Source organism: Megalops cyprinoides, chromosome 2 (assembly GCF_013368585.1).
Source record: "Megalops cyprinoides isolate fMegCyp1 chromosome 2, fMegCyp1.pri, whole genome shotgun sequence".
NCBI classification, from domain to species: Eukaryota; Metazoa; Chordata; class Actinopteri; order Elopiformes; family Megalopidae; genus Megalops; species Megalops cyprinoides.
Window position 1 is genome coordinate 65,207,746 of NC_050584.1, and position 23,045 is coordinate 65,230,790.

Consider the following 23,045-nt stretch of genomic DNA (forward strand, 5'->3'; position numbering starts at 1 on the left):
AAGGTTGCCAGTTCGATTCCCCACTGGGACACTGCTGCTGTACCCTAGGGCAGGGTACCTAACCCGCAGTTGCCTCAGTAAATATACAGCTGTACAAATGGAAACCTGTAAAATTGTAACCTATGTAAGTCGCTCTGGATAAGAGCGTCTGCTAAATGACAATGTAATGTAATGTAAACTGCTCTTCCACCATTGAATGGAAGAAGTTGTGCCTTCTCAGAGGTAGCCTGTGAAGTGTGAGTAAGCTTATTCTGTATGTCTATATATGCTCTTTAATGGCTGGGTCTCTGAACCCCCCCCCAGGTTTTAGAGGACAACACCGGGGTCCGGCGGGTGGTGGTCACCCCCCACTCGGAGTGTTACCCCCCCAGCTACTCGCCGGCCCTGTCACCCACCCACCACCTACCCCCATACCTGGCCCACCCCCACTTCATCCACAGCTCCCACACGGCCTTCTACCCCCCCACCAACGCTGGCGATCTGCCCCCACACCAGTACTACCACCACCGCCTGACCCCCATGTATGGAGAAGGTAAGCCCCCTCCACCACCCCTGTCTGACATATTTGGATAATTTAACTGTAGTCTGTTGTGTTACATGCCCTTTTATGTCTGTAGATAGAGAGGTGCGGTTGTGCTTAAAGAGCTGGATTTATAACCAGAAGGTTGTGGGGTCTAATTCTGAATTGCTGCTGTTGTACCCTCGAGGTGGGGCACCTGACCTAAAATGCCTGTGTAAATGTGCAGATGTATGAATGGTTATACGCAAAATGGAAACTATGTAAATTACCCTGGATGTGGCTAAACAGATAAAGAACAACAGACTTACCTCACGCCACTCCAGACATCAGCAGGATCTTTTAAAAACATTTTCTTGCTAGGATTGCAAAAAGAAACAGAAAATGTGATCCTTTATCTAAACGAAACACAGATTTTGTTTCACAGCAGATAAATGATAAATAAGAGCCCAGAATAGGTCCTCTATATGTGAGGAATGTGTCTGCAGCAGGTTTTCTGAATGAAAGGCACAAAATGACTTCAGAAATGCTGGCTTTCTTATTTTTGTTCCCTGAAAGAGAGAGCTTGGCATCTTCATCTGATAATCTGGTAGCCTTTACTCGTCCGTGCATCCTGGTGTCACTTGAAGACACATTAAGTAGTGATCTTTCCTCAAGTGTGAAACTGCAGTGCCTCACCTAGGAATCAAACTTGTAACCTCCCAGTTGCTGTTCTCATCCCGTGTGTGTGAGTGTGAGAGGAGCTCCCTATGCTGAGAGCCAAAGGGGGGAGTGGGACCCCATAGCAGAGCTGGGAACGAGTACTAACTCTTCTTCCCATTCTCCCCTCCCTCGATTCTCCGTTTCTATACATATTCTTCTTTCTCTTGACTTCTCTGCTTTCCATCTTTTCATCCTCTCACTCTCCTCTATGTCTCTCTCATCCTTTCGTCCTCCCTTCATTGGACTCTTCCTTTTATCTTTCCTCTTTTTAACCTTCTGCTCTCTCTCCTCTCTGTTTCTCCCCCTCTCCTTCCCACTCTGACCCTCTCTCTCCTTCTTTCTCACTCTCCTTTCTCTCTCTCTCTCCCTCTCCCCCCTCCTCTCCTCCCTCTCCCCCTCTCTCTCTCCCTCTTTCCCTCTCTCCCTCTCCCTCTCTCCCCATCTCTCCCTTTCTCTCCTCTCCTCTCTCTCTCTCCCTCTCTCTCCTCTCCTCTCTCTCTCTCCCTCTCTCTCTCCCCATCTCTCCCTTTCTCTCCTCTCCTCTCTCTCTCTCCCTCTCTCTCTCCCCATCTCTCCCTTTCTCTCCTCTCCTCTCTCTCTCTCCCTCTCTCTCTCCCCATCTCTCCCTTCCTCTCCTCTCTCTCTCTCTCTCTCTCTCTCTCTCTCTCTCTCTTTCCCTCTCTCTCTCTCTCTCCCTCTCCCCCCTCCGCTCCCTCCCTCCTCTCCGCTCCTTCCCTCCCTCCCTCTCTCCCTCTCTCTCTCCCTCTCCCCCCCTCTCTCTCTCCCTCTTTCCCTCTCTCCCTCTCCCTCTCTCCCCATCTCTCTCTCTCTCCCTTCCACTTCTCTCCCTCTCTCTTGTTCTCTCTCTCTCCCTCTCTCTCTCTCTCTCTCTCTCCCTCTCCTCTCTCTCTCTCACTCCCTCTCTCCCTCTCTCCCTCTCTCCCTCTCTCCCCCTCCTCTCCTCCCTCTCTCCCTCTCCCTCTCTCCCTCCCTCTCTCCTCTCCTCTCCCCCTGTCTCAGAGATCATTCCTGTGTACGGGATGTCGGGCTGCCTGGGCCGGGAGGAGCCGTACGGCAAGCAGCAGCTGCAGCCCAAGAAGGCCAAGGAGCGCCAGCTGGAACGTCAGAACCGGCTCAACAGCCCGCCCTCCTCCGTCTACAAGAGCAGCGTCAGCTGCAGCCAGGCCTACAACGGCTACAGCAAGGGCCACGTGGGGGCGTGCGGGCCCGGGGGCGGGGGCGGGGCCGGCAGCCCCGGCGCCAAGAGGGCGGAGCGCCGGGCGGCACGGAGCAGCCCCAGGACCAGCGAGCCCGACCCGCAAGGTAAGAGCGGCCGGACGCGGGTTCAAGTATGTGCTCACTCTGTGCTCACCGACACAACAACAAGACCAGCCACAGTGCAGGTGTGAACTTCGCTCCATGGTAACACAGTACACTCCAACAGCGAGAGGGCACAGGGAGAGCCCGCATCGAGCCTGGGTTCAGCCTGGGTTCAGCCTGGGTTCAGCCTGGGTTCAGCCTGTGTTCAGCCTGTGTTCAGCCTGTGTTTGCCTGTGTTCATGGTCGGCAGACTGTGCAAAACTCAGACTCAACAGAAAAAATATAATTTACTCACAAACACAACTCACAATAGAAAAAATATAAAGAAGAAATAAATTAAGGAAGATACACAACACAATAGAATTTGAGCTGCATTTAGTGTTCTGACGGCCGGGGGAAGAAGCTCCTACGGAGCCTCTCAGTGTTGGCCTTGAGGCTGCGGAGGCGTCTGCCTGACTGCAGCCATTGAAAGAGTCCATGGTTTGGGTGAAAGGAGTCCTTCATTATCTTACCGGCTCTGGTGCTGCACCGCCTGGTATGGATATACTGTATAACAGTTCATGTGTGTTCAGTGTTGAATATGTAGGAAGGTATATGTACATTCACAGTTGAATATGTAGGAATCTTAACAGTTGACGTACGATCAGTGTTGAATGGGTAGGAATCTCTAATGGCTGATGTACAGTAAGTGTTGCATATGTAGGAATCTGTAATGGTAGGTACACATTGACTGATAAAGAGACAGCTATCAGCAGTAATGGGTGGTTTTCGCTCGCCACGGTTTGAGGGTACAGTCTCTGCAAAGCTGAGGTGAGTTTAACACCTGTCACTTATCTGCTTCACTCTAAACTCCACACCCCCCCCCCCCCCACTTCTTGTTGGGCTCGGTCTTCGGAGCTTGTGTTTGTCCTTTTTCCCACTGGCGTTGCATTTCTCCTCAGTCAGAAATCTCCTGTTTCTTCCCAGAAAAGAAAGTTGAAGAACCAGGTTCTTTTTTCGGGGGGGTGGGGGGTGCAGAGTCGTCTTGGCAACCGCATAGTTGGACAGCGGCGTGGCGCTATCATTTACCTCTGGGCCCACAATGCCTCACTTATCCTCACGCACCTGTGGAGCCCCCCCCCGACCTGCAACATGCACACACCCGCAGTCACGCTTGCTGAGGAATGATTGCTGTTACTTTCTCATAAAGAAGACTGAACACGTTCAACCTCTGGTCATGATGGAGCCGAGTCCTCATCACCATGTTGCGTGTGTCTGCGTCTGTGTGTGTGTGTGTGTGTGTGTTTGTCTGTGCATGTCTGTCTGTGTGGCTTTCTGCGGCTGCGTCTGTGTCTGTTTGTGTGTTGTGTGAGTGTGTGTGAGTGTGTGTGTGTGTGTGTGTGTCTGCGTCTGTTTGTGTGTCTGTGTCTGTCTGTCTCTGTCTCTGTCTCTGTCTCTGTCTCTGTCTCTGTGTCTGTGTCTGTGTCTGTGTGTCTGTGCATGTCTGTCTGCGTGTCTGTCTGCGTCTGCGTCTGTGTCTGTCTGTGTGTATGTGTGTGTGTGTGTGTGTGTGTGTGTGTGTGTGTGTGCGTATACACTCATTAGCATTCTGGGGGCATCGGCATGCCCCTCCCAACCCCTTGCCCAAACGTGATGGTCAGAGGTGACTCGCTCTCCCCTGATTGGTGGCTTTCTCTGCAGACGAGCTGGTCCTCGGAGGGTCGTTTCGGTCCGCCCAGGTGTGTGACCTCCCTCATTCACCCTCTCCCTTCTCTGTCTGGCACTGGACTTCAGAGCAGTTACACACTGGGTGAACACACACACCATCTCCACGCTCTCAAGCAGACACGTGGGAAGCAACAGACTCGTTTGACATACACCATCTTTCCTGGCTCCGTCTGGGAATTCCTCCCATGATTTACGACTGGCCCATGCCTCCTTCTGAAAGTTTGCCAGACGTGTCTGTGTTTCTTATGTGGCCATATGTTGCTTTGAAATGCATACAGTTGTATATACCAGATCAAAGGCAAAGTCAGAATTAAGAGACAATAGACTCCACACTGTAAGCTTTGGTGTTCTGTTTTTGATATAGTTTAATGAGAAACCGACATGGGCTTTGAGTGTAATATCATGCGGCGAGCAGATCTTGGTTTGTACGAAGACTGTCAGTCTGTCAGGGAGTCACGTCTTTTTAATCATTTTAAATAAAGCAGCACTTTAATATGGACGATTCTGTGTGCTTACTATGATGTAATAATGCCCTGTAGCAGAGCCGTGTCTGAGCTGTGAGGGAGAGAGGCTTCATGAACCCCAGTATGGGTGAAGTGATCACATGCTGTCGATCAGTGACTGGCACCAGTCAGTTGGAAGGCTGTGTTCTGTAGCAAATCACTGTGATTGGTCGACATCAGTGAGTCGCTGTTAGCGCACGATACTGTTGCTCCGCCCGTTTTTAGACTGGCTCAGCCGTGCTCTCTCATCACAAGCTGGCAGGATTCCAGCCTGTGTGCATTTGCTCCTTCCAGTGATAGTAAGGTTGAAGCATTACATTTTTTCAGATTGAGTATGTGCAGTGCTTCTTCGGTGGCTCTTGTGCTTTCTGTTTAATGAGGGTGTGATGGAGTGCCGTCACTACGGTTGAGTATGCGCTTTGACTGCCATACCAACGAGACTGGCTCTTTGGCGTCGCGGTCAAAGTCGTATGGTTGGTACCCTGTAGACCCGGGTTCAAGGCCGTGTGGGGTGACTGCTCTCGCCCTTCGCTACAGAGGGGTATGAATACCTATGGGGGCATGGGGGCCACTGTATTAGCAGTGCTTTGGTGGCTGATATGTCATCCACATTGCTTTGTTCCTATTGGCTCTTGGGTTTATTAGTCCTCTATCAGATTAATTTCAGGACTGTTATCATTTGTTAGGGCTCTGTGCTGCTGATTAATGTACTGAACGCATCACAGGTGTGATACGTCCACTACTGCAGCTGCTCTGACCCCTGAGTGCCTCTCCTTCACCGCACACACACTGTCCTGGCCCCTGAGTGCTGCTCCTTCACCGCACACACGCTGTCCTGACCCCTGAGTGCTGCTCCTTCACCGCGCACACACACACTGTCCTGACCCCTGAGTGCTCTGGCCCCTGAGTGCTCTCCTTCACCGCGCACACACTGTCCTGGCCCCTGAGTGCTGCTCCTTCACCGCACACACACACTGTCCTGACCCCTGAGTGCTCTGGCCCCTGAGTGCTCTCCTTCACCGCGCACACACTGTCCTGACCCCTGAGTGCTCTCCTTCACCGCACACACACTGTCCTGGCCCCTGAGTGCTCTGGCCCCTGAGTGCTCTGGCCCCTGAGTGCTCTGGCCCCTGAGTGCTCTGGCCCCTGAGTGCTGTGGCCCCTGAGTGCTGTGGCCCCTGAGTGCTGTGGCCCCTGAGTGCTGTGGCCCCTGAGTGCTGTGACCCCTGAGTGCTGTGACCCCTGAGTGCTGTGGCCCCTGAGTGCTGTGGCCCCTGAGTGCTGTGGCCCCTGAGTGCTCTGGCCCCTGAGTGCTCTGGCCCCTGAGTGCTCTGACCTATGCCAGCTGACCCCACTGCCTCATCACAGAGACTGCCTTCAGACTCAGCACTGTCTGCAGCTACATCACCACAACACGTTCCAGTTTTCCACAACAAGCCCCCCCCCCACCCACCCAGTGTCGCCATTACAAAACACCCCCCCGCTCCATTGTAATTATACAACAAACCTCCCCCCCCCCAGTATCCTCAGGAATCCTGTCCTTCGATCCAATAACCCCCCCCTTCCCACCATCACCATTACACAACAGCTTCTTCACCGCCCCCCCCCCCCATCCCACCCCTCCCCTCTCCAGCATTACACAACAAACCTGCTAAATCCTGCCCCTGTCACTCTCTCACACAGACACCCTGCTAAATCCTGCCCCTGTCACTCTGTCACACAGAGACGCCCTGCTAAATCCTGACCCTGCCACTCTCTCTCACACACAGACACCCTGCTAAATCCCGACCTTCACACCCCACCTCTCCTCCCCCTGGTTCTTTCACACACGCTTGTAAAATCCGTTGTGGAAGTTGCACCTTTGAGACAAATTGAGCGGAGCTCCACAGAGAGGCGACAGAGGCTGTTTTAGCTCCCTCCCTCTGCCCTTCCCACCAAAGATGGAACAGGCAGACACTGAGGCTCACTCGCTCAGTGGGCCTGGGCCTCGGCTCAGCACCTCCTGCAGGGCAGTGTCCGTATCGTTGCCGGGGTGTATTGGTGTTACCTCCAGGTCAGTAGTGGAGTCTCGAGTTTGTACCGTTGAGGCTCAGGGATGGATGGGGTGATGGGTGAAGGATTCCCAGGGGCAGAAACGGTTACCCCAGAGGTCACTGAGGGGTGACAGTGCCATGACTTCATCAGTCCGACCTGCAGGGGGTGTGCACAGAACCCATGTTCCTCTTTTTTCCAAAGCCACGTGGACTCTGGGGATACCTCAGTGGGTCTGAAAGACACACACACATACACACACACACACACACACACACACACACACACACACACACACACACACACTCGCTCTATTTCACACATCAACACACACACACAGGCACAGCTTTTTCCAAAGCTTAAATCACTTCCAGATTATTGACACTTTGAGGGCCTGGTAACTGGGCCAGGTAGCTCTGTCTGTAGCTGTGAGGGTGTGAGGCAGTTCTGTGTCTGTAGCTGTGAGGGTGTGGGGCAGCTCTGTGTCTGTAGCTGTGAGGGTGAGGGGGCTCTGTGTCTGTAGCTGTGAGGGTGTGGGGCAGTCTGTAGCTGTGAGGGTGTGGGGCGGTTCTGTGTCTGTAGCTGTGAGGGTGTGGGGCAGTTCTGTGTCTGTAGCTGTGAGGGTGTGGGACAGTTCTGTGTCTGTAGCTGTGAGGGTGTGGGGCAGTCTGTAGCTGTGAGGGTGTGGGGCAGTCTGTAGCTGTGAGGGTGTGGGGCGGCTCTGTGTCTGTAGCTGTGAGGGTGTGGGGCAGTCTGTAGCTGTGAGGGTGTGGGGCAGTCTGTAGCTGTGAGGGTGAGGGGGTTCTGTGTCTGTAGCTGTGAGGGTGTGGGGCAGTTCTGTGTTTGTAGCTGTGAGGGTGTGGGGCACTTCTGTGTCTGTAGCTGTGAGGGTGTGGGGCAGTCTGTAGCTGTGAGGGTGTGGGGCAGTCTGTAGCTGTGAGGGTGTGGGGCGGCTCTGTGTCTGTAGCTGTGAGGGTGAGGGGGCTCTGTGTCTGTAGCTGTGAGGGTGAGGGGGTTCTGTGTCTGTAGCTGTGAGGGTGTGGGGCAGTTCTGTGTCTGTAGCTGTGAGGGTGTGGGGCAGCTCTGTGTCTGTAGCTGTGAGGGTGTGGGGCAGCTCTGTGTCTGTAGCTGTGAGGGTGTGGAGGGGCGCTGTATATTTGGGCAGGGGGGTGCGGGACTGCATGCACTGGGGGCCTAGGTGGTGAGTGTGTGGTGCAGGTGGTGATTGTTAGGGTAGGCAGCTCTCCCAGGATTGCATCGTCTGAGTACACACAGGCAGAAACAAACCACTGCACCAGCCCACTCATTCCCTAACCCGTAACATCTGCTCACCACACAATAACAGATTCAAACCTGCAACCTCCTTGCCACAAGCCCAGCTCCTTAAGTGCCCTGCTATACCACACAGTGAGATTTGATTCAAAAGCAGACAGATGAACTGTATTTAGAGGTTTTCAGCTGCACATTTTTTGCTGTTTCTATGTCAAATCATTGTTCTTTCGTGCATCCATGTGTTTTCTGTGGTTTAAAACATTTGCTTATTTCAAATGTCAAATCTATTTTACAGGACAAGGATGTCGAAAGAGGGTTTTGCGTTAATGACTTTTGTCAGACACTGTGATTAAAAGCCCTCATTTCAAAAGCCCTCATGCTTAAATCCCCTCTCTCAGTTTTGTCCCCAGCTTCCTCTGTGTGAAATCGTGTGGCTTGCTCTTTTATTCAATAGCTTGTCATTTCCATCTAGAATAATTAGCCTCCCAGGATTTGTGCATTGCTGAATATTTGCTGAAAGTCCAGCCATGTCTCTCACTAAAATGTCAGTATACTGCCCTCTGCTGGCACATTATAGAAGCACATTATTTTCCTCTCTCTGGATTTCCCTGTCTGTCTCTCTCTCTCACTCGCTCTTGCTCTCTTTGCAGATCATGAATCGGAAACAAAGAGCATCCAGGACAAACTTTCAGGAATGGGCAAACCACAGGTGAGTGGGAACTCAGCTTCACCTCCATATCAGCACCCAGAACCTGTTCACCAAGCCCTCTGTAATAATTCACTATTTTACAGTAGGATACAGTGTCACTTCTATCTATTCAATTCAATTCAGTTCAATTCAATTTTATTTGTATAGCGCTTTTTACAACACGAGCTGTCACAAAGCAGCTTTACACTGTTCCCAGGCCTGAGACTCCCTGAGAGCAAGCCTAAGGCAACAGTGGCAAGGAAAAACTCCCTAATTTACAGGAAGAAACCTTGAGCAGACCCCGGCTCAGAGGGGGAGCCTATCTGCTTCTGGCCGGCACTGGGCAGATAGAATAATACTTGAAATTGTACAATGTACTTTAAGACATTTGAGTTTTGATAGACAGTAGTAAATAACAGAGTAATTATGAAATGTATCCTAGAGAATGTCCGGTTCTTGGCACGCAGTTGGCTTGATAGGCAGGGCAGCGAAGTAGCAGGACTGGAGATCGGGGTGTGATGCTTGGACTACAGCTCCAGGCAGGAGCCCGGAGCAGGGACAGGAAACAAATAGAGAACAATGATTTAGTGGTAAGAATGACATGAATGTACAGCAGAGAGGCAGGAGAGGAGGGGCAGGGTAAAAAGGTGCCAGCGTGCAACAAGGAAAAAACCCTGACAGACTAACATTGTGGCAGCATAACTACGGGAGGCAAGGAACCGGCATAGTCATGAGGGCGGCCCTAAGGCAGTCAACACCACATCACGGCCCAGAGTCCATGTCATGACAGCAATGACCACTTAGTCCACCAGAGACTCTATGACCCACGCCAGCACCAGGCCATGTCCCTCAGCTGAGGGATTTACTGTATAGATATGTTTTTAACCTAGAGTTAAAGGTGGAGAGAGAGTCTGCTGAACCTCGGCAGGTAAGCTGCTCCACAGGAGAGGGGCTCGATAGGGAAAGGCTCTACTGCCTATAGTAGTTTTGCCTACTCTTCGAATGATGAGAAGCCCAGCATTTTGGGAACGAAGGGCTCTTTGTGGAAGGTATGGGTGAAGAAGGTCCTTAAGATAGAGAGGGGCAAGCCCATTTAAAGCCTTAATTATGAGTAAGAGTATTTTAAAAACGATCCGGTATTTAATAGGTAGCCAATGGAGAGAAGCTAGAACTGGGGTAATGGCCTCAAAATAGTTCTAGTTAAGATTCGAGCAGCTGCATTTTGTACCAGCTGAAGGGGTTTTAGTGAGACATTTGCACATCCTGACAAGAGGGCATTACAGTAGTCTAATCTAGATGTTACAAAGGCATGGACTAACTTTTCATCATCATTAATTGATACAATTTTCCTGATTTTGGCTATATTTCATAAATGGAAGAAGACTGTCCTAGAGGTGTTATGTTGAATTTCAAAAGAGAGCTCAGGATCAATAATGACACCAAGGTCTTTGATAGCTGCACTCGAGGAGAGGGAGACACCATCAAGGTCCAGTGTAAAGTGAGTGAATTTTCTCCTGATTGAATTTTGGCCAACGACCAATATTTCTGCTTTGTCTGAGTTAAGCAGGAGAAAATTTTGGGCCATCCAATTCTTTACATCTGTTAGGCAGGCCTCCATGTTTTAGATATTCAGAGGGACATCAGGTTTGACTGATATGTATAACTGAGTGTCATCTGCATAACAGTGGAAGCTAATGTCACGTTTACAGATGATATCGCCGAGAGGCAACAGGTATAATGAAAAGAGCAGAGGCCCAAGCACAGATCCTTGTGGTATACCATATCTTACTCTGGAACGAGCAGAAGATTCATTGTTAATGGAGACACACTGATATCGTTCTGATAGATAGGACCTAAACCAGGATAGAGCCTTTCCACTTATGCCAACTAGGTTTTCGAGGCGGTCGAGGAGAATACAATGATCGATGGTATGAAAGGCAGCACTCAGGTCAAGTAGCACAAGAAGAGAGATACAGCCATTGTCGCAGGAGAGTAGAAGATTGTTGAGCACTATCTAAACATCTTTAATCTAAAACATAGTTTTGATTTGTGTAACAATTTTTTGGTCACTGCATAATTTCTTTTGTGTTCATAGCTTTGATGTGTTTACTATTATTCTAAAATGTGGAAAAAATAAAAATAAAGCAAAACCCTGCTGAGTAGGTGTGTCCAAACTTTTGACTGGTACTGTATATATAGGGTCTGTGCAAGCTTTTACACATAGCAAGTAGCACATACGTGCATGTACAACCAAAGCACACATAGTCTTAGCAGGCCTGCAGAAGTCATGGTGTTTGAGGGGTGAACAGTGCTCAGTATGGGCACAATGAATCAGACTGTGTATAAGAAGTGAGATGGTCCCACTGTGGCTGAAGCAGCTTTGTTTTGATTGGCTGAGCATGTTGCTGCTGGTATAAAGGAGGTGTTCCTCCTGTTCAGTGCACACCTGAGACAGCAGGTCCTACTCAGATTCAGGGAGGAGACAGAGGGCCTGGGCTGGCCTTCCTCTGGGACAGGGACAAGGGCTCATGTCTTTGAAGTTTGGGGTCTTGATTCCCCGCTGGGGCCCTGCTGCTGTACCCTTGGGCAAGATACTTAACCCCAAATTGCCTCAGTACATATCTAGCTGTATAAATGTATAACATTGTAAAGGATGTAAGTTGCTCTGGGTAAGAGTGTCTGCTAAATACCAATGCCCTCGAAGCTGGCTTTGTTGATGCTGGCTGTATACAGACATGCATGAGAGGCCAAAGAAGTGTTTCTTTTTTGTGCTGTGTATTTCTTTAGAGAACATTTTAGATGCAGGTCAATTAACGGTCTAGGATGGATTTCTGTTTGTTTCTGATTAAAAATAAAGCCATCTGCCCACCCACACATTTCAGAGAGATCCTGTTCTTGAACTTTCCTTGAGTATTGGGATGCTTCCATCTCTGGCCACACAGTGGCAGCGTTAGACCATCTCCACTGTGTTTTTCCCTCTTCTGGTCCACACACAGGCTGCTTCTCAAAGTCAAGGAAGGATCCTTAATGGCTGCATTTCAAGGATGCTACGTCATCGAATCCCGCCGAAGGACTGTTCCGATGTTGAGGATCCTTCGAATTCTACCAAGGACTGAGCCCTTCGTTCAGACAATTTTCAAGGATGCATAGCGTGTATCCTCAGCATCTTTAAAGCACCCACAATCCTATGCGCACGTACAAGAGTCTGTGGCACGGAATTGAAGGCGGAACCTTTTCAATGATGCACACCTGCACACTCGCTAGACTGTTCCATTACCTGTTCTCTGAATGCTAGGAAGGAGTCTTGCCTAGCCTCTGAAGGACCCGACTTGGAAGGACTCGTCCTACCAAGGAAGCATCCTTGACCTTGAGAAACAGCCACAGTGTGTGACCCGCTGGCGTTCCTTAGTCCTGCAGGCAGAGAGTCCCACATCCAGCAGGTCTTATGGGTCTCTTCACAGCACCCTTCTGCTGGAGCCGAGCAGCTTCTCCACTGTTCTGCTGAGGACTTGGGAAGGCCGGCCCTGTTTCAGCTCTCAGACTCCAAGCAGAGTGAGAAAGAGCTACAGCGCAGTGTCAGCACAGCAGCAGGAGCATCTCACAGGAGCATCTCACAGGAGCATCTCACAGGAGCATCTTACATTTGCATCCTACAGGAGCATCTTACAGTTGCATCTTACAGGAGCATCTCACAGGAGCATCTCACAGGAGCATCTTACAGTTGCATCCTACAGGAGCATCTTACAGGAGCATCTTACAGGAGCATCTTACAGTTGCATCCTACAGTTGCATCTTACAGTTGCATCTCACAGGAGCATCTTACAGGAGCATCCTACAGGAGCATCTTACAGGAGCATCTCACAGGAGCATCTTACAGGAGCACCCTACAGTTGCATCCTACAGGAGCATCTCACAGGAGCATCTCACAGGAGCATTTCACAGGAGCATCTCACAGGAGCATCTCACAGGAGCATCTCACAGGAGCATCTCACAGGAGCATCTTACAGTTGCATCCTACAGGAGCATCCTACAGTTGCATCCTACAGTTGCATCTTACAGTTGCATCTTACAGGAGCATCTTACAGTTGCATCTTACAGGAGCATCCTACAGTTGCATCTTACAGGGGCATCTTACAGGAGCATCCTACAGGAGCATCCTACAGGAGCATCCTACAGGAGCATCTTACAGGAGCATCTTACAGGAGCGTCTTACAGGAGCATCCTACAGTTGCATCCTACAGTTGCATCTTACAGGAGCATCTCACAGGAGCATCTCACAGGAGCATCTCACAGGAGCATCCTACAGTTGCATCTTACAGGAGCATCTTACAGGAGCATCTTACTGGAGCATCTTACTGGAGCATCTTACTGGAGCATCTTACAGGAGCATCCTACAGGAGCATCTTACAGGAGCATCCTACAGGAGCATCTTACAGGAGCATCCTACAGTTGCATCTTACAGGAGCATCTTACAGGAGCATCTTACTGGAGCATCTTACTGGAGCATCTCACAGGAGCATCTTATAGGGTATCCTAGTTACATACTCAGCCACGCGCCCTCTTCTGCCTGCTAAGCAGTGCTGGGCCTGGTTAGTACTTGGGTGGGGGACCACCTCGAAAAATATGATTACACCGCTGAAGTAGTGCTGGTGGGCCAGTAGGGGGCGGTCTGCGCATAGGATTCCGTGACTCCATTGTCCCAGTGCAGTGAGGGGGACACTGTACTGGAGGAGCTGCTGTGGTTTGGGTGGCACAAACTGGCACAGACTCGGCGTGGTGATTAAAGAACCCGTGGCACTCACTGAAAGAGCAGGGGTGTCCAGGCGAACGTCACTGCGGCTAGTCCTTAACTTTGAGTGATCATTGGAATCAGGGGATGCTCCTGTTCTGTAAACAGTTCAACATCGTGCGTTTGTCTTGCATTGAAATGTACAAAAACAGGTTGCCTCCTCGTGTACTCTAAGCCTTCTGGGACTTCACACTGCAGGATACGCACACCCCCCTGATGATGTCTGACTAACTTGTGGTTGCGCGCCCAAGTGTGTTTACAGCAGAGTGGTGAAGGGACCCTGGCACACATACAGAGCAAAGCCTGTGTGGGTTCCTGGATGAAACTGACAACTAATACAGCTGATTTCGAGTTCAGGCCATAAAGCTCAGCCTGCGCTTGAAACAAGCACTTTCACTGCCTGAACCACTCAGGAGCCACCTACTCTTCATTTTGGGTGAAAATAAAAACGGTAGTTAGGAATGCTAGGGGGGGAGAGCCCGAAGGCAGCGAACCAGTAAATTACCTGTGCTGGGACACGTTTTCGGATACGGTGACCCTTTTATTCTCTTAATAAGCCACAGTTTAGGGTCAAAGTCATTTCTGATCAATTTTCAAGAGCTTTTTACTCCCCCAAAAGCTTCTTTTGTCCATCACAGCTGGATTGAGCAGCCAATCAGCGCGTGGAAGCTTAATGAGGTGCGTCGGGGAAGCGCTGCGTCATGGTTGACGCAGGGCAGGGGTGGGCTGTTTGTTTTTCGCCCACACGAGCCCCTCCTGGAAGAGTCCATTAATCACATGCATCCCCCAGGAAAAAAAATGGGGGCAGGGTCTGTTTGGGAGAAGCCCCCCCCACAATCCCTCTCCCTCTTTACCTCACAGCTTCCCCTTGTCTTTACACCCCTGTTCTGAGGATCCCCCCCCCCCAATAGGCACACGGCACACACATTAGCATGGACACGTTAATATATATGTGCATGTGCAGACATGTATGTACTGCATGTAGACACGCACGCACACACACACATACACACGCACACACACACACACACACAGAGGCCATTTTTGTAATGGTAGCAGCAGCAGCAGGATGTTGTGAGTGAGACACACCATGGACAGTGGGACAGTGTATGAGCAGCCAGAGCGCGATGCCCTGAGATGGCATGGGAACAGTTTCCACGGCGATCCCGTCTCCAGCCCTGAGCCTCCTCTTCCTGCAGCTGCTGCCTGTGAGCTTCATTCCGTGCACACAGACTCTGCTGCATCTGCCTCTGAGCTCACAGCGCCCGGTGGTGTGATGTCATTAAGAGGGGGGGTATTTTTCATGGCGGGCAGGGAAGCCCATGACAGACGGCTCTTCTCCACCAGGGTCAGTTTGACCTGCTGCTGGTCCCCCTGGTTGTGTCAGAGTGATGGATGCGCTGCATGGTCTGACCAGCAGGGGTCGCGTGATGTGAACTCGGCTCATGTGGCAGAGCTGCCTTTGGGAAGGCGTGTTCCCTCCTCCAGGAGAGGGCCTCCCTTAGAAGTGACAGTGTCTCAGCGGGGAATCAAACCTGTAACCTCTCGGTTACAAGCCCTGCCCCTTACCGCAGCGCTACACTGCCGGCCCTGTCCGTGTTTTAGCCCCAGCATGTCTCTGGAGCCGATCACCATCTCATCCCGTTGACCTCAGTGCCTCAGTGTTTACAGGCCAAGCTTTGAATCTCCATCGTGTTTCAGTGCTAAACCTGTTGTAGTGTGTGCGTGTTGCGTGTAACGTGTGCTAAGCGCCAATCACGCATCACGCCACTGCGTCACGTGATGGCGTGTGATGCATGTGGCTGAACACTTGCTCGCCCCGTTTTGCTCCAAACAGGCTCTTTAATTGCGTAATCTGATTAGTTGTTCTGATGAATTAACGCAAGTGACTGCACACTCAAGATAATGTGATATTTCGCCATTCGGCCTGATCCAAGTAAGTGCTTATGAGATCGGACAGAGTTAAAACAAAACAAACAAACAAGCAAAACTGGAAACTTCTGTGGGGGTTCAGGACGAGGGTGACCTACCCTGCGTCTCCCTGAAACCCTCTGAAGGGAGGGGGACGCTTTATCGTTTTCCTCTGTGCTCGGCGGTGTTTGTGTCAGGAGTCACGCAGAGTCCGTGCAGTTTTAAATCTCCTGCCTGAGCGGCCTCACGGTCCTGTCTGCTGCCGCTCCACGAGACCTTTCAGAAGCGGGACCCCCCCAGCCCCACCACTGTCCCAAACACAATTACACCCAGACAGATCAATCAGTTGCTCCTGTCTGCCGGGAGAGAAGGCAGAACGCTGGAGCCTGAACGGGGGGGGGGGGGGGGGGGGATGTCATGGGCACAGAGGGCTGCCCCGTGTGGGCACAGTGCTGTCTCGGAGTCTGAGGGACGGGGTGTGTTCTGGGAGCTGGGCAGAAACGGAGGGGTGATGTGTGCTACCAGCCCACGGTGGGTTCACACCGTCAGTCTGGCTGTGGGTTAAAGGGGAGGTTATTCCAACCCCCTGTGTCTCTGCTCCAGTGCATTTACATTACATTTACATTTATTCATTTGGCAGCTCCTTTTATCCAAAATGACTTACAAGTGAGGCATTTGCATTATATTACATTTCCTTACATTACTGGCATTTAGCAGACGCTAAAGTTGCAGTTAGTTTTTTTTTTTTTTTTAACAATGTTATCCGTTTATACAGCTGGATATTTACTGAGGCAATTGTGGGTTAAGTACCTTGAGTACAATACAAGCAACTAGCCATATTGGAAGTCAACAATATTAGAAGCTCCAATCAACCGCACCCTCCTGGAGTCCTCCTGCCACTCCTTCTCCAGTCTTATGGATTGGTTTTTGTTGTGCCTGTAAGCTTAAGAACAAACACATGCTGGTAGTGTGAAGGGATGCACAGTTCACCATGTACGTTTACATTTACATTTATTCATCTGGCAGATGCTTTTATCCAAAGCGACTTACAAATGAGGCAGAGTACAACACAAGCAAAAAAAAAAACCCATGAAACCATAAGAAGTCAACAATAAATGGTTTAAATGGTTGACTAGACAAGCTAGCTGGTAGAGATAATGAGTGCATTAAATCATCCGATTACACTTTCTTTTTTTGAAATAGTTTAATAGGAAACAGTTTGCCACCTTGTCATTGTATTTCGACAGGTGAGGGTTGTCACGGGTGTGGAATGCACTCCGCATACATGCACACTGAGTGAGAACCTCCACAGCACCCTGACCTGCAGACGTGTTGACCGAAACTTCACCTCTCGTCTCCCTGCTTTCCCCGAAGGTGTCCAACGTTCAGGCTCGCACGGCGAGGCTCACCTGGACCCCCCCGCCGGGTCTGCTGAGCGGGGACGGGCACGCCACCTCGCCCTCGAACCCCTGCAGCTACGAGGTGACGCTGTCCGACAAGGGCCGGGACGGGAAGTACAGAGTGGTGTACAGGTGAGAGCCCTGCAGCACCTCCCTCCTTTCCTGTGACAGCCACCAGGGGGCAGTATTGGGGGGACTGTGTGTAAATACCTTTGTTTGTTTCTTCCAGTGGAGATGAACTGGAGTGTAATCTGACTGATCTCAGACCAGCGACAGACTATCATGTGAGGTGAGCAGGAACAGCGGAAGGCTGGGCTCTGGCTGCAGGGTTTGGTCTGTCCCCTGCAGCTCTGTGTGTGTGCCTTTAGCTGCACGTGTGTGTTAGAGAGAGAGAGAGGTTCAGTTTGTGTGTGTGCGTGTATATGTTAAAGGTCCAGTGTGTGTGTGGATGTGTTAGAGGTAGAAGAGTTCACCGTGTGTGTGTGTGTGTGTGTGTTTGTGTGTATGCTTATGTGTATACGTTCCCTCTTGAGTGTGTGTTTAATGATAATAAAAGAGAAAGAAAGAGAGAAACATTGGTGTATCTCGGCTGCTACAGGCCCTGACTGTGTGTGTGTGTGTGTGTGTGTGTGTGTGTGTGTGTGTGTGTGTGTGTGTGTGTGTGCGCATACGTGCATGTGTATGTATGAGAAAAAGACACTGAAGCACCTTACTGACACAAGATCTGACTTTGCGTGTGTGACTGTGTGGCTGTGTGTGTGTGTGTGTGTGTGTGACTGTGTGACTGTGTGTGTGCACGTGCGTGTGTATGTGGGTATGTGTGTGTGTGTGTGTGTGTGTGTGACTGTGTGGCTGTGTATGTGTGGTTTGTGTGTGTGTGTGTGACTGTGTGGCTGTGTGGCTGTGTGGCTGTGTGGCTGTGTATGTGTGGTTTGTGTGTGTGTGTGTGGCTGTGTACGCGTGGTTTGTGTATGTGTGGTGTGTGTGTGTGTGGTTTGTGTGTGTGTGGCTGTGTGTGTGTGGTTTGTGTATGTGTGGTTTGTGTGTGTGTGGCTGTGTACGTGTGGTTTGTGTGTGCATGCGTGTGTGTGTAACTCTGTGTGTGCGTGCTGGCTGTGTGTGTTTCAGAGTGAACGCCGTGTGCAGTGATGTGAAGGGGTCCTGTTCAGAGGCGGGGGCCTTCACCACCCACAGCAGTGCCCCAGACTGCCCCCTCCCCCCCCGGCTGTCCCACCGCACCAAGACCTCCCTCACCCTGCAGTGGAAGGTTTGGATATGCTCGCATACATTTTCATATTCATATATATAAAATAATTTTGCGTGCCTAGTAGAACCCTTGGATTCCTATTAATCGGGGGTTTACATCTGTGCTCACTGTGGTGTGCAGGTTGTTGGGGATTATCACGCATTCTTATTTGTCAAACACTGCACTCCCACTCCCAAAACATCCCTCCACCATCCAGACCCAAAGCCGAGGAAAATGTGATGGGATTGGTCCGAGAGTGACGAGTAAGATGATTGGTTACTGGCTGGCTATTCCTCACATTCTCTCTCTCCGTATTCACCCTCAGCCTCCTGTGGACAACGGATCGAAAATCACCAGCTACCTTTTGGAGTGGGACGAGGTAACTGTCCTTTTTTGAGATGTTACAGTGCAGTGTGGCCGGTTTTGGGGACTGTCGTTTGCTTGTCCTCATAGTGTGGTAGATTAACATGTAGGAGCCAGGTGCCACCGAGGGGAGTGTGTGTGGTTGTGTGTGTGTTTGTGCGTGTGTCAGAAGCCCTTACGTTAGTCATGGCAGTCCGTCACATCTTGTAGCCTCAACCACAGTTAACCACAACCAGTTCAGTACTGTGTACCATGAGCTCATGAACTGCAGTTTCACACACAGGTTAAAAAAACCAACCTGTATTAGCAAGGGAGATGGATGTTTGTTCCGAGCTGGAGTAACTTGTGTGCAAAGCTGTGGAAATGGCTGATTTGACCCTGCGTCTCTCCCCTACGTGATTTTGGTTTGTGTTTCTCAGGGAAAGAAGAGCAGCGGCTTCAGAGAGTGTTATTTCGGGAGTCAGAGACACTGCAAAATGACGCGCCTGTGTCCCGCTGTGGGGTACTCTTTCCGGCTGGCGGCAAGGAATGACATCGGCACCAGGTACGGAAGGAGAACCGCCGGGCTCTCCAGCCTGTCCCCTCACTCCGGCCCTGAAGCAGGCAACCCCCATTCCCCCGCGAGCCCCCGCCGGCCTGAATTTACGGCGTTTACAAAGGTGACACTGATGAGCACGTCAGTGCGCAGAGTCCTGGTTTGCCCTGAGAGAGAGAGGGCCTGAGGAGTGGGTGAAGGCCACCCTCTCACTCTCGCAAGCGAGAACGAGTCCGACGAGCTGATGTGGATCTTCCTTTCCTTTCTGTGCTTTGGGGGTCATTGGGTGTGTGCCTCCTCTCTCGGCCTGTAGCCTGGGGGAACGCCTGTCCACAGAGCTTGGTTTGCATGTTCCTCAGGTCCTGTCATTTTTTTTTTTCTTCATTTTTCCATTTTCTCCCCAATTTAAAATGGCCAATTCCCCGAATTTTTTGGAATGCCCAATTTGTCAACGATGTTCGGTCCCATTGCACAACCCCCACTGCCAATCCGGGAGAGCATGGACAAGCACGTGCCCTCCTCCGAGACACGTGATGTCAGCCGCTGCTTCTTTTCGCGCTGCGGTCCACAAGCCAAGCTAGCACAGAGATGAGTCGGAGGAAGACATTTCATATGCAGCTTTGGCATGCGGACCACAGGCGCCTGATTGACCAGTAGGGGTCGCTGTTGCTAATGGGACCGAAGCCCCTGCTGGCATACCCACCCCTATCCCTGGCTCCGCCTGTGAGCTCCCGGTTACTGTCGGCTAGTGACAGTCCTGTCATTTCTGACGGTCTTAAAGTACACCTTACAATACCAAATATTTACAGCGCACTTCAAGTGTACGTGCATTTTAACGTATGAATATGACAGTGTCTGTATCTTTTGTATATTGGACTGAATCCTGTACTTATCTTTCCCTTATTTGTGAAAAACATGTCTAGTGCGTGTTCAGGAACGTAATTCTCGCTCATGGGAGAATCGGGTTCAGGATTGGGTTTCCATGAAGCTATTGTCCCATGAAAGTGGAGCCCACTTCTGCTCCATTTACTGAGCAGTGCTTGTTGTCTGGAGCATTGCACATTCTGTCATTCTGCCATCGGTGAAGCTTTATCTTCTACGATTTTCCGTCTCATCATGAATATTCATGAAGGGGAGTGGTCAAAAACAGGACATCCACAGCTGGTACGCCAATACAGAAATGTCCAGGACCTCCTCTTACTCGGCGTAATCTCCTGCACACTGACATTTGGAGGGTGGCTATCTGTTCAGTAAACAGAGGATGTGTGATTCTGGTCAGCCCCAGCTGGTGTCTCTCGTTCTGTTTAAAGGGCTATTCTGCTGTTCATTCTGTAGAAGTACATTCACCTCTGCCTGTCTTCATTGGTGGCTGTCCAAACGCAGGTGCAGCTCTCACATACACACACACACACACACACACACACACACACACGCCTGCGGTCTCCGCTAGAGGCAGAGGAAAGTGCCAATAGACCGCTGCACATAAATCCAGAGAGTGGCACTCTGCATCGGGCCGTTAATGCTGAGATGACTTTGGAAGTAATATGGAGGTAGCGCTGTTGACACTCCACAAAAGCCTGCTTTCCTTAGCAGGGGGTTGATGGCCTGTTTACGCCTTTTCATAAGTCTACCTGATTGTGTCTATGGAGGAGTAAACCTCCTCCAGGGCAGCACAGTACTGTGGGCCCAATCAGTCTGCATCACTCACTGACCACTCTTCTACTCTCTCTTTCTCTCTCCCTCTTTCACTCTCTCTCTCTTTTTCATCATCTTTTATTTTTTGCCTCTCTTGCCTATCTCTCTTTCTTCTTTTCCTTTCTCTTGGTCTCTCTCCTACTCTTGTTTTTTTAATTCCTTTCTTCCTCCCTCCCCTGTCTCCCTCCCCCTCTCCCTCCCTTCCTCTCTCTCCCTCTCTCTCCCCCTCTCCCTCTCCCCCTCTCTCTCCCTCCCTCCCTCTCCCCCTCTCTCTCCCTCCCTCTCTCTCCCCCTCTCCCTCTCTCTCCCTCTCTCTCCCTCTCTCTCTCTCTCCCTCCCTCTCTCTCCCTGTCTCTCAGTGGCTTCAGTCCAGAAGTGCTGTACTACACGAGTGGAAACCTCCCTCAGCTGCCCCTGGCGCCTCGGCTGGTGCGAGCCGGCGTCACCTGGATCACGCTGGAGTGGAACCGGCCCGACGGCTGCACGGCCGACGAGGTCATCACCTACACGCTGGAGATCCAGGAGGAGAACAACGTGAGCCACGCCCTCTGTCTCTGTCAGCCAATCACCTCGTCCGGTTCTCTTCGGCTCTCAGATGGTCACCACGTCCGCTTCACTGATACTGTCCGTCAACATCCAACATTCTTTTTACGTAACTTTTTTTCCAAGTTGCATTGCTTATATTTCCTCCATTTATACAGCTGGAGATCAGATTAAGCACCAGGCCTGCGCTCTAAGTACAGCAACTCTGAACAGTGTCCCACCAGGGGAGTTGAACTGGCAACTCACGGGCTTCCAGCCTTGCCTCTCACCACACTGCTGTCCGTCTGTGCTGTGCACCTACCCCTCCCTCACTAGCTGCCCCCACTCACCCTGCCACTCAGACAGTCCTTAAAGGGCTCACTGTGTGTGGGTTTGAGTCCAGCCTGGGTGACCCGACCTGGAGGTGTCCTGACATTCAGTAAAAATAACGAGCAGCAGGTACCTGGTGCGTCTCCTGCAGTGAGGGGGAGAGGGTGACTCACCTCCCACCCGTGCTGGTGAGCGGAGCTCACCTGGGTTACGCGCGGCAGCCGGAACACTTCATCGCCCCCCAGGGGAATGGCGGGGCGGGACGCTGCGGGCTGATTGGAGGGCTGGGGCGAGAGGGGCCAGCCGAAAACTCAGCGGGGAGCGTGCCTGCTCGTTACAGTTTCGGCCAAAGAGTCCCAGGGGGTCTTTAACGACTGCAGTGAGTCAGGGCCTCAGTCTAACAGTCTAATGTCTCACCTGGAGCGCTGCCCGCACTCGGACATTGTATTTACCTGATGCAGAGAGTTGAGCGCCCTCTGCTGTTTAATCACTTAATCACATCACCACTTCCGATGTCCATCCCTGGAGGTCATCCACCCGAGAGCTAATCAAACACAATCCAGGACTGTGAGCAGTGGTGACCGAATCAGATACAGCAGACCACTGCTACTTTCACAGCTGGTCTGCATCTCTTTTCCACACTTCATTCTCATGACTCCTCTAACCGGGTGAAGTCCTAAATTCATAAATATTATTTTCTTTTAATATTTTCTTTTTTTTTGTGGCAGGGAACAGAGTTCCATCCCAGGTACACCGGGGAGAAGCTGACCTGCACTGTGGACAGTCTGAAGAGGAGCACGCAGTACAAATTTAGGGTGAGTTGGCGCCCCCCGGTGTCTGGGTGCCCTTAATCATGCAGGGTGAGTGGGACTTGCCTTCCTTCAGGGCAGTGAAAACGCAGGTGTAGAGACCTCGCTCTGCTGCACGCACTATGACTTTATCCCTCATTAATCCCTTGTAATTTCCCCCGTGACTGCAGAGAGTTAGCCCCCATGTGTTGATACTGTCTGCATGTGCTCACGTTGTCATGATGTCTGTTGGGAGTGGCAGTGTACCATAGTGGTAAGGAGTAGGACTCATAACCGATAGGCTGCAGGTTCGATTCCTCACTGTGGCGTTTTTATTGTACCCTTGGGCAAAGTACTTAACCCAGAACTGCCTCAGTAAATACCCGGCTGTATAAATGGATAACATGTTGAAAACTGTAACCTGTGTAAGTTGCTCTGGATAAGAGCATCTGCTAAATACCATTAACATAATGTGTGCTGAAATCGCACTGACACATAGCACTTTAGACTGTGTTGTGTTTCAGGTCCTAAAAGTGACCATAACAGCTCTTTTTAAGGCAGCTGCCGGTGGATTTTTGAGCTTTCTTTGTCCAGAGTTAGGTTACCCGAGTGGCGAGGTTCTGCCAATTTGCAGCGAAAAAATAACCATTCGATAACAACACAATGTGCCCGGGGAGAAGATCTATATTCTGTGAGGGGCTGCTCGTTCCTGTAGGAGCCTAGCAG

General features: G+C 50.9%; 1 protein-coding gene across 2 annotated transcripts in view; it reads left to right on the plus strand.

The window, feature by feature from the left end:
- LOC118773507 (fibronectin type III domain-containing protein 3B-like) overlaps window positions 1–23,045 on the plus strand; it is a 130,874-nt gene that overhangs the window by 67,302 nt on the left and 40,527 nt on the right. For both annotated transcript variants that reach the window (XM_036522465.1, XM_036522467.1), the window contains 10 exons: window positions 304–532; window positions 2,240–2,542; window positions 8,703–8,761; window positions 16,815–16,972; window positions 17,070–17,129; window positions 17,969–18,107; window positions 18,412–18,465; window positions 18,869–18,993; window positions 21,039–21,213; window positions 22,260–22,346. In XM_036522465.1, the coding sequence (XP_036378358.1) occupies window positions 304–532; window positions 2,240–2,542; window positions 8,703–8,761; window positions 16,815–16,972; window positions 17,070–17,129; window positions 17,969–18,107; window positions 18,412–18,465; window positions 18,869–18,993; window positions 21,039–21,213; window positions 22,260–22,346 (1,389 nt within the window). The remainder of the gene's footprint in view (window positions 1–303; window positions 533–2,239; window positions 2,543–8,702; window positions 8,762–16,814; window positions 16,973–17,069; window positions 17,130–17,968; window positions 18,108–18,411; window positions 18,466–18,868; window positions 18,994–21,038; window positions 21,214–22,259; window positions 22,347–23,045) is intronic.